Here is a 12,159-nt window from a genome sequence, read left to right as displayed (position 1 = left end):
TTGATCTTTTTTTATTCCATTTTTTGGGAGGTGAAGTGACCAAAGAATTGTGATTGTGGTTCGGTTTATTATTTTATTTTACGGCGTTCACCGTGCGGGATAAATAATGAAATAATTTTGTAGTTCAGGCCGTTACGGACGCGGCGATACCAATTATGTATAGTTTATTTGTTTATATATTTTTATTGATAATAAAGGACTGATGAGGGAAAAGGGGGATTTTTACTTTTATTACTTTTAAAACTTTTATTTTATTTTTACACATCTTTTTTTAACTTTTTTTTTACTCTATTACTTTGTCCCATTAGGGGACTTGAGGGCAGGAGGCCCTGATAGCTATTCTAATACACTGCACTACATGCGTAGTGCAGTGTATTAGAACTGTCAGCTACTCACTGACAGCAAGCATAGTGGGTCCTGACGTTGTCAGGACCCACTAGGCTTCCGTCTATGGCATAGCCGGACGCCATTGTTTGGTGTCCGGTTGCCATAGTCACCATCGCCGGCCGCTATCGCGTAGCAGGCCGGCGATGGCAGCTTAACCCCTAAAAAGCCGCGATCTCTATAGAACGCGGCTTTTAAGGGGTTAATCAGCGGGGACACAGCGATCGGTCCCCGCTGTAGGAGCTGTCACAGCTGCTGAACAAGACAGCAGCGTCACAGCTCCTGTATGTGTCGGGAGGACGGCCGAAACGGCCATTACTCCCGAGACGTACTATTACGGCATGGAGCGCGAACGATACAGCTGCCATGACGTAATAGTACGTCAAGGAGCGGGAAGGGGTTAACATCTCCTTATGTCTACCTTAGATTGGCATTGTTTTTTGTACATCCTTTTATTTTTCTAGGACGTTACAAGGCTTAGAACTTTAGCAGCAATTTCTCACATTTTCAAGAAAATTTCAAAAGGTTATTTTTGCAGGTGCCAGTTCAGTTGTGAAGTGGCTTTGAGGGCCTTACATATTAGAAACGCCCAATAAGTCACCCCATTTTAAAAGTATTCAAAACAGCACTAAGAAGCTTTCTTAACACTTGAGACGTTTCACTGGAATTAAAGCAAACTAGAGGTGAAATGTACAAATTTCATATTTTTTTTGCAGAAATTTATTTTAATATTTTTTTTTTTCTTAACACAAAATTGTACCAGAGAAATGCAACTCAATATTTATTGCCCAGGTTCTGCAGATTTAGGAAATATCCCACATGTGTGGTAATGTACTGAAGCACCGGCTTCAAAAGCAAAGGAGCACCTAGAGGATTTTGGGGCATTCTTTTTATTAGAATATATTTTAGGCACCATGTCAGGTGGTTTGAAGAAGTCTTGTGGGGCCAAAACAGGGAAAATCCCCCAAAAGTGACCCCATTTAGGAAACTGCACACCTCAAGGACATTATCTAGAGGTATAGTGAGCATTTTGACAACATAGGTTTATTGAAGAAATTATTGGAAGTAGGCCGTAAAAAAGCTTATTTTTTTTCATTTCCACAAGGACTAAAAAGGGAAAAAGCACCGCAAAATTTGCTCCCGAAAAAACAATACCCCACATGTGGTCATAAACGGCTGTTTGGACACACAGCAGGGCACAGAAGGGAAAGAGCGCTATTTGACTTTTGGAGATCACATTTACCAGGAATGGTTTGCAGAGGCCATGTCGCATTTGCAAAGCCCCTGAGGGAACAAAACAGTGGAAACCCCCACAAGTGGCCCATTGAGGAATTAATCTAGGCATGTAGTGAGCATTTTGACCCCACAGGTGTTTCATAGAATTTATTAGAATTGGGCAGTGAAAATAAAAATCCCTTTTCTTCACTAAGACGTAGCTTTAGCTCAAAATGTTTCATTTTCTCAACAAATAAAAGGAAATAAAGAACACCAACATTTGTAAAGCAATTTCGCCAGAGTATGGCAACACCCCATATGTGGTCATAAACTACTGTTTGGGTACATGGCGGGGCTAAGAAGGGAAGGAGCGGCATTTGGCGTGCAGATTTTGCTGGATTGGCTTCTGGTCGCTATATCGCATTTGCAAAGCCCCTGTGGGACCAAAACAGTGGAAACCCCCCCCCCCCCCCAGACGTGACCAAACGGTGGAAACTACACCCCACAAGGTATTCTCCTTGGGATGTAGTGAGCATGTTACCCCGTAGTTGTTTTGCAGAAATTAGCATGCACTCGATGTTGCAGAGTGAAAATGGGATTTTTTTCCATAGATATGCCAATATGTGGTGCCCAGCTTCTGCCACCATAACAAGACAGCTCTCTTATTATTATGCTGTGTTTCCCGGTTTTAGAAATACCCTACATGTGGCCCTAATCTTTTGCCTAGACATTCAACCAGGCTCAGGAGTGAAAGAGTACCATGTGAAGTTGAGGCCTAATTTAGCAACTTACAAAGTATTGGATCACAATTGCAGAGGCTCTGATGTGAAATAATAAAAGAAACCCCTGAGAAGTGACCCCATTTTGGAAACTGCACCCCTTAAGGCATTTATTAAGGGGTGTAGTGAGAATTTTCACCCTACAGTACCTTTCCATAAATGATTGCGCTTCGGATGGTGCAAAGTAAAAATTTCAATTTTCCCCAGATATGCTATTTCAGTGGCAAATTGTCATGCCCAGCTTGTGCCACTGGAGACACACAACCCAAAAATTGTTAAAAAGGGTTCTCCCAGGTATGGCGATGCCATATATGTGGAAGTAAACTGCTGTTTGGGCACGCTGTAGGGTTCAGAGGGGAGGGAGCACCATTTAGCTTTTGGAGCGTGGATTTGCTTGGTAGTAGTTTTGTTTGCGTATTGCTGGTGTTTCCGCTTATACTGTGGGGGCATATGTAAGCTGGGCAGAGTACATCAGGGGCATAGTCAGGTGGTATAATAATTGGGTTATTAAAAAATAATCCATAGATGTGTGTTCCACTGTGACACAATCCTTTCTACACAGGCCAGCGTCGCACTGATAAATGTCCTTCCTTATCCTCCCTTTGGTCCACACTCCGCACCAGTTTGGGGAATTTTGCTGGGAAGTGTTGTTCTGGTAAAATACGGGCACCCTCGCTTCCAGCAGATATGTTTGGGTCCTCCCCTTCCTGGTTCCCTAATTTTAGGGCCTTGATAATTTGCCTCTTGAAACAGAAGAAATGTTCCCCTCGGGCCTGCACAACCGCGTATTTTTATTTCCCAACTTATTGTAGCTTTGACTAATTTTATTTTTTCATAGACGTAGTGATATGAGGGCTGTTTTGTTTTTTTGCGGGTTTTTATTGGTACCATTTTGGGGTACATGTCAAACGACGACGCGTAAATTGACTGCCTCGGCAAAGAAGTGCAGGGCACTTCTTTGCAACGTAATTTGAGCCGTTCTTCATTGAACTCAATGAAGAACAGCTCAAGATTTACGAGCGTAAAGACGCCTCGCATAATACGAGGAGGAGCTTTTACGGCTGAAACGAGGCAGCTGTTTTCTCCTGAAAAGTCTGTCATTTCAGCCGTAAAAGCCTCTCATCGTGTTCACATACCCTAATTTATATATATATATATATTTTTTTTTTAAAAACACCAGAATCACTGTTTTTTGGTCACCTCATCTCTCACAAAAGATGGAATAAAAAGTGTTGAAAAAGTCTTATGTACCCCAATTCTACCAATAAAAATTACAGCTCGCCACACAAAAACAAGCCCCCACACTGCACAATTGACGGAAAAAAAAAAAAAAGTTATGGCTCTCAGAATATAGTGACACAAAACATATTTTATTTTTAAGAATTAGTTTTTCCCTTGTAAGGAGGGGATTACTATTATTATCAACTATCAATTCTACCAATTTTATGAAGGTATGTGCATGTAGACAGACATAAGTGGTTTGTATGGACCCTGCACATATTGAACTATTATTTTCAAAATCTAATTTTCTGTTTGGGTCACACTTAGCCACGAATATTCATTTGTATACATTTTTTATGAAAGATTGCACTTTGACACAAATGTCCTGGCTACCAGAGGTGCAAACTATCCAAAATCTTCTGGCAACAAAAGGGTTAAGGAGGAAAGAGGAGTATTCTTTAAGACCACCATCTTATTGGATACATAGAACCAGACAACTCCATTCATTTGGAAGCACCCAGTCATCGAACACAAACAGGACTGGCAGTAAGACAAGATCGCTAGAAAGGATACAGCTGAAATGGCAATCAGTAAACTGGGATTTGTTATTAGGGTCAGTTCAAAAAACATCCAAAATCGCCTCCATTGAATTCAGTAAGTGGCAGAGATGTGTTTTTTTTTCCCGTGCTCGTGGAAAAAAAAAGTGGCATGTTCTTACTTGCCGTGGTTTCCGCCTCTGACCTCCAATTGCAATCAATGGGAGGCAGAAATAACCTGCGGCGCTAGTTTAAGCGGTTTTTTTTTGGCTGCAGATTTCACCCGTGGTCTTTGCATTAGATTCAATGGCTGCAGGCAAAACACAACACGAAAAACATGGAAAACGCAAGCGCAGGCAGTTCAAAATCTGCCTCAAAATCCCTGAAGGAGTTCTGAGGCAGATTTTTTTCTGCCTGCAAAAAACTACTTGTGAACAGGGCCTTAGAGTTTTCTAAATTTACGCAGTACGCCAGCAGTAGAAAAAAAACAAACAAAACAAAACACCACGCAAGAAACAACTGTTGAGCTGTGATTGCAAAATGGTTCTGACCAAGTTTTCCTTCCTGTTAGAAAGGCACTTCCCTGTTCTATGAGGCCCTGCAACCAAGGCACATACGACATTTACTATTGAGAACACAGGAAATCATTACAGTTAGAAAACTTGAGGCTATGTTTACATGTCCGATTTGCTGTAGGCAAATCTGGCAGAAACTTGAAAGAATCCACAGCAGAAATCTGAGGCTAGAATTCGGATTCCTGCCAGGGATGTGCCTTGTACAGCAATTCCTTGCGGAATATGCACAAATAATGAACAAAGTGGATTTTAAAATCTGCACCGCATTGTTTCATGTACAAGCACTCCAATCATTTGCATCGGATATCAGCGGATATGGTGTGGATTTAGGTTCGGAAAACCAGAGCTTATAGAGGCTCTGTCACCACATTATAAGTGGCCTATCTTCTACATAATGTGATCAGCGCTGTAATGTAGATTACAGCAGTGTTTTTTATTTAGAAAAAATATCATTTTTGACGGAGTTATGACCTATATTAGCTTTATACTAATGACTTTCTTAATGGACAACTGGACGTGTTTTACTTTTTGGCCAAGTGGGCATTGTGGAGAGAAGTGTATGACGCTGATCAATCAGCGTCATACACTTCTCTCCATTCAGTTACACAGCATATACACAAAAACAGTGTCCTGACAGTGAATATGCATTACCTCCATCCAGGACATGATGTCTATTCAGAATCCTGACACTTCGCGAACGTTTGTGAGATTTACAGCACATCAAGAGTAATCTCGTTTTAAATGACAGTTTACAGCGTAATCTAGCGAGATTACGCTTGCCTTGCTGTAAATCTCACAGAAACACTAGCGAAGTGTCAGGATTCTTAATAGACATGTCCTGGCTGGAGGTAATGTATATTCATTGTCAGGACACTTCAGTAACGTTATAGTGTGTGTATGAGGCTGCAGATAGCGATATAGCTATATCACTATCTGCAGTGTAAATGAATGGAGAGAAGTGTATGACGCTGATTGGTCACTGATTGGTCAGCGTCATACACTTCTCTCCACAACGCCCACTTGGCCAAAAAGTAAACCATGCCCAGTTGTCCATTAAGAAACTCATTAGCATAAAGCTAATATAGGTCATAACTCCGTCAAAAATGATAGTTTTTCTAAATAAAAAACACACTGCTGCAGTTTTATTAAATTTTTCAGAAAAGTGGTGTGTAAAACGAAACAACAAGGTTCAGAAGTATACATGCAAAAATTAAATCAAGAAAACAATGCATATAATCAGGATTGGATTGTGTCAAACATTACAAACGCATTAGACTGATGTAATAAAACAGAAGAGAAAATAATAGTCATCCTTGCAACCAGCAGGCAGCAACCAACACATAGTCCCTTAAAGGGGACAAGTTAGTTTGTACAAGCAATGAAACTGGAGACATTAGGGGTAAAAAAGGGAAACAAACAAGAGGGAAGGAAAAAAAAACAAAAAAAAAGGGGGGGGGGGGCGGACTGCTCGTCCTAATTCCATACACACTGCCCGCATCCGCTTCTATATGCCCAACCAACCGAGACTTCCACGGACCCCAGAGTTTGTCAAATTCATACCGTAAGGTTGCTAGTCAATCGATAATTAACCACGATTCATGAAAGTTTAGCTTTGACAAGATCTATAGATATCGTTGACGTATGCCATGATCTAGTAGCCATCGCAGCTGTAAATATATATTGGACAAGTTTGCGAGAATGCGTAGATAAATTGGGTACTTTACTTCATTTTAAAGTTAATAAAACCTCAAGAACTGCAAATATTCCGTCAGACAAAGCGCACACCAACAAATGATGACAACACTAACTTCAGTATTTCTCAAAAAATCTGGTGATCAGTCATATGTATATAATGACCAGCACCAGGTGTATAGTGACCAGTACCCTGTACATAGGGACTAGCCATGTGTATAGTGACCAGTACCCTGTACATAGGGACTGGCCATGTGTATAGTGACCAGTACCCTGTACATAGGGACTAGCCATGTGTATAGTGACCAGTACCCTGTACATAGGGACTAGCCATGTGTATAGTGACCAGTACCGTGTACATAGGGACTAGCCATGTGTAAAGAGACCAGTACCCTGTACATAGGGACTAGCCATATGTATAACAAGTACCCTGTACACAACTACTAGTGTATATCAGTACCCTGTACATAGTGACCAGCCATATGTATAGTGATCAGCACCCTGTACAGTGACCGACACATATATATATATATATATATATATATATATATATAGTGACTAGTACCCTGTACACGACCAGGCGTATGTATATAGTGGCCAGTACCCTGTACACAGCAACCAGTCATATGTGTATAGTGACCAGTATCCTGTATATAGTAACCAGCCATATGAATATAGTAACAAGTACCCTGTACACAGCGACCAGTCATATATACACAGTCGAGTCACATTATTATGACCGCCAGCTAATATCCAGAATAACCTCTATGTGCAGCATGGACAGCAGCTAGACGGGCTGGGAGTGACTCAATAATGTGCTGGTAGGTTGTCTCAGGTATCTGGAGCCGTGCTGACCGCAGTGCATCCCACATTTGCTGGGAGGTGTGTGGGGGAGGATTCATAGAGCAAACATGACGATCGAGGTGGTCCCACAGAATCTCAATTAGGTTCAAGTCTGGCGAATTAGGGGGCCAGGGAAGTACTTTGAAGTCTTGGTCATGCTCTTCCAACCACTGTCAGACATTTCTAGCCGTGTGACATGTCGCATTGTCTTGCTGGAAGATTCCGTCTGCCCCAAGGAAGACAAACAGCATGTTGGGTGGACGTGATCTGCAATGATGGATTCAAACCCAAATCGGTTCAGAGTTGCTTCCACATAGATGAGTGGGCCCAGAGAATGCCATGAAAATATTCCCCATAACGCCGCCGCCACCAGCTTGTGTTCTTCCAGCAATGGTTGCAGGGTGTTCTCTGTTTCTCGCCTGACACACAAATTTTCATTTGTTCAATGAAGCAGAAAATGTGACTCATCGGAGAAGGCAACCCTTTGCTAATCATCGGTGGTCCAAATCCGATACAGCCGTGCAAATTGAAGCCATTTTTTCTGATGCACCTTTGTTAGCATAGGAGAAGTGACCATCCGTCTGCTTCTGAGGCCCATACACAGTAGGGTTCGCTGAACTGTTGCTCCACTGTAGCGTGTAGTTCAGCCCTCACGCACCTATGTAGTCGACGTTCACGATTCAAATCAATGGCACGTGGTGCTCCGCAGTTTCCACCCCTGTTATTCCCAATGGTGCAATTTGTCCACTCACGATAAAATTTCACCACAGCAGCACACGAACAATTCACAAACTGCACTGTTTGAGAAATACGGCCTTCCTTGGCCCGAAAGCCAATAATCAACCGTTTTTGCAACTCTGATAAGTCACCCCTTTTACCCACGGCAGCAACGGGTGATGTGTGTTCAGACAGCCTATCGCACACCGTATATACCCAGCAAGACAGCCCACGACACACATCACTTCATTCATGGACTACACGCTGCCGACGTTGAAAGTAGGTGGTCATAATAATGTGACTCGACTGTGTATGTATATATAGAGATAGAGAGACCAGTACCCTGTACATAGTGACCAGCCATATGTAGTGATCAGCACCCTGTACAGTGACCAGCCATATGTATATAGTGACCAGTACCCTGTACACAATGACCAGTACCCTGTACACAATGACCAGCCATATGTATATAGTGACCAGTACCCTGTACACAATGACCAGTTCCCTGTACACAATGACCAGCCATATGTATATATTGACCAGTACCCTGTACACAATGACCCGTACCTGGTACGCAATGACCAGCCATATGTATATAGTGACCCGTACCCTGTACGCAATGACCAGCCATATGTATATAGTGACCAGTACCCTGTACACAATGACCAGCCATATGTATATAGTGACCAGTACCCTGTACACAATGACCAGCCATATGTATATAGTGACCAGTACCCTGTACACAATGACCAGCCATATGTATATAGTGACCAGTACCCTGTACACAATGACCCGTACCTGGTACGCAATGACCAGCCATATGTATATAGTGACCCATACCCTGTACGCAATGACCAGCCATATGTATATAGTGACCAGTACCCTGTACACAATGACCAGCCATATGTATATAGTGACCAGTACCCTGTACACAATGACCAGCCATATGTATATAGTGACCAATACCCTGTACGCAATGACCAGCCATATGTATATAGTGACCCGTACCCTGTACGCAATGACCAGCCATATGTATATAGTGACCAGTACCCTGTACACAATAACCAGCCATATGTATATAGTGACCAGTACCCTGTACACAATGACCAGCCATATGTATATAGTGACCAATACCCTGTACACAATGACCAGCCATATGTATATAGTGACCCGTACCCTGTACGCAATGACCAGCCATATGTATATAGTGACCCGTACCCTGTACACAATGACCAGCCATATGTATATAGTGACCCGTACCCTGTACACAATGACCAGCCATATGTATATAGTGACCCGTACCCTGTACACAATGATCAGCCATATGTATATAGTGACCAGTACCCTGTACACAATGACCAGCCATATGTATATAGTGACCCGTACCCTGTACGCAATGACCAGCCATATGTATATAGTGACCCGTACCCTGTACACAATGACCAGCCATATGTATATAGTGACCCGTACCCTGTACACAATGACCAGCCATATGTATATAGTGACCCGTACCCTGTACACAATGATCAGCCATATGTATATAGTGACCAGTACCCTGTACACAATGACCAGCCATATGTATATAGTGACCAGTACCCTGTACACAATGACCAGCCATATGTATATAGTGACCAGTACCCTGTACACAATGACCAGCCATATGTATATAGTGAGCAATACCCTGTACACAATGACCAGCCATATGTATATAGTTACCAGCACCTTGTACAGTGACGAGCCAACCGTGTAGTGACCAGTACCCTGTACACAATGACCAGCCATATGTATGTAGTGACCAGTACCCTGTACACCGTGACCGGCACCCGACATATAGATACATTTCCAGAAACATGGAAGTGAATGACATAGAAGCGGTGACACCCCGCTCACTGCGGTCTGTGTAAAGAAGCGCTGATTCCGCTCAGCATCCTCACCTAACAGCAGCAGCTTTACTTCCTTGGACGCCTTCGCCCCGTCCTCCCGGAGGTTGCGATCTATCATCTTACTCCTCTCCACCGCCGCTTTATCCTCGGCACTTAATGTGCAGCCCATGGTGGAGCCGGGCCACGAACACCCGTCCCGGGCTGTCTATCCAAGCCTGGCTAGTAGTCACCGGTGCTCCCTGCCTCGCCCCACTTCCTCTGCCGGCGACCACTGTTGAGCGTCACTACCGCCAGCATTCAGGAGGATGTTCCAGAGTTACCACAGCTACGCCACGCATGCCCAGTCCAGCAACACGCAGACGTGTCGCTCACCAGCAATAGCAGCTGCCATGTTTATGGTTAGAATATCAGTACAGCCTCATGGTAGCGGGACTAATGTATCTTTATCCTAGTGACAAAACTGTTTTCTGTATTAGGAGGAGCATTGAATAATGGTAATTAAAACCATGTAGTCACAAATTTATATAGATATGACTAAGGCTTCATTCACATCTGTAGCAAACTGAAACCATTGGCACCTGATCCATCACCATTGTAATCAATGGTAATGGAAACGGAAACCCATACCTTCCAGCTTTTGAATTCGGAAAAGAGGGACATTTTAAGCCACGCCCCAACCACACCCAATATCCCGCATAAGCACATCAAATCACGGCCAGATCCTTCTTTAACCCCTTGAGGACCAAGCTCATTTTGGCCTTGAGGACCAGACCCATTTTTTTCAAATCTGACATGTGTCACTTTATGTGGTAATAACTCCGGAATGCTTTTATATATCCAATTGATTCTGAGATTGTTTTCTCGTGACATATTGTACTTCATGTTAGTGAAAAAATTTGGTCGATAAATTCATTGCTTATTTGTGAAAAAGGCGAAAATTTGAAGAAATTATGATTTTTCCAACTTGAAATGTATCTGCTTGTAAAACAGATAGTAATACCATACAAAATAGTTACTAATTAACATTTCCCATATGTCTACTTTATGTTTGCATCATTTTTTGAACATCCTTTTATTTTTCTATGACATCACAAGGCTTAGAACTTTAGCAGCAATTTCTCACATTTTCCAGAAAATTTCAAAAGGCTATTTTTACAGGGGCCAGTTCAGTTGTAAAGTTGCTTTGAGGGCCTTATATATTAGAAACCCCAAAAAAGTCACCCCATTTTAAAAACTTCACCCCTCAAAGTATTCAAAACAGCATTTAGAAAATGTCTTAACCCTTTACACATTTCACAGGAATTAAAGCAAAGTAGAGGTGAAATTTACAAATTTCATATTTTTTTGCAGAAATACATTTTTAATACAATTTTTTTTTATAAGGGCATGACCACACATGGCGGAATTCCTCCGCAACTGTCCGCATCAATGCCGCACAGAATCTGCGTTGCAGATTCTGCAGCGGATCTGCACAAAATGTGCAGAAAATTGATGCGGACTGGCCGCTGCGGACTGCAGGAAAAGTGCTTCTCTTCTCCCTATTCAGTGCAGGATAGAGAGAAGGGACAGCACTTTCCCTAGTGAAAGTCAAAGAAATTCATACTTACCGCCCGTTGTCTTGGTGACGCGTCCCTCTTTCGGCATCCGGCCCGACCTCCCTGGATGACGCTCCAGTCCATGTGACCGCTGCAGCCTGTGCTTGGCCTGTGATTGGCTGCAGCCGTCACTTACACTGAAACGTCATCCTGGGAGGCCGGACTGTAGACAGACGCAGGGAGTTCTCGGTAAGTATGAACTTATATTTTTTTTTACAGATACATGTATATTGAGATCGGTAGTCACTGTCCCGGGTGCAGAAACAGTTACTGCCGATCGCTTAACTCTTTCAGCACCCTGGACAGTGACTATTTACAGACGTCTCCTAGCAACGCTCCCGTCATTACGGGAGCCCCATTGACTTCCTCAGTCTGGCTGTAGACCTAGAAATACATAGGTCCAGCCAGAATGAAGAAATGTCATGGTAGTAAAAACAATACGCTCCGCAGCACACATAAGATCTGCGGACTTCATTGCGGAATTTTGACTCTCCATTGAAGTCAATGGAGAAATTCCGCCATGAGTCCGCAACCAGTCCGCCACTGCTCCGCAACAGACAGAGCATGCTGCGGACACCAAATTCCGCTCCGCAGCCTATGCTCCGCAGCGGAATTGTACGCATCGTGTAAACGAACACTGCTAAATTAAAGTGAAAGTCAATGGAGAAACGGCTCCGCTGCGGATTAACGCTGCGGAGTGTCCGCAGCGGAATTTAAGT

General features: G+C 43.0%; 1 protein-coding gene across 1 annotated transcript in view; it reads right to left on the bottom strand.

The window, feature by feature from the left end:
• The window catches only part of GNAI3 (G protein subunit alpha i3), a 49,036-nt gene extending 38,872 nt beyond the window's left edge, over positions 1-10,164 (bottom strand). The window contains exon 1 of the mRNA XM_075853649.1: positions 9,897-10,164. Coding sequence (XP_075709764.1) covers positions 9,897-10,014 — 118 coding nt within the window. The 5' untranslated portion in view covers positions 10,015-10,164. The remainder of the gene's footprint in view (positions 1-9,896) is intronic.
• Between the last annotated feature and the right edge of the window lie 1,995 nt (positions 10,165-12,159).

This window comes from Rhinoderma darwinii, chromosome 2 (genome assembly GCF_050947455.1).
Source record: "Rhinoderma darwinii isolate aRhiDar2 chromosome 2, aRhiDar2.hap1, whole genome shotgun sequence".
Classification (NCBI taxonomy): Eukaryota; Metazoa; Chordata; class Amphibia; order Anura; family Rhinodermatidae; genus Rhinoderma; species Rhinoderma darwinii.
Note: the sequence above shows the minus strand (reverse complement) of the source record. Positions and strands in the feature narration are given on the sequence as shown.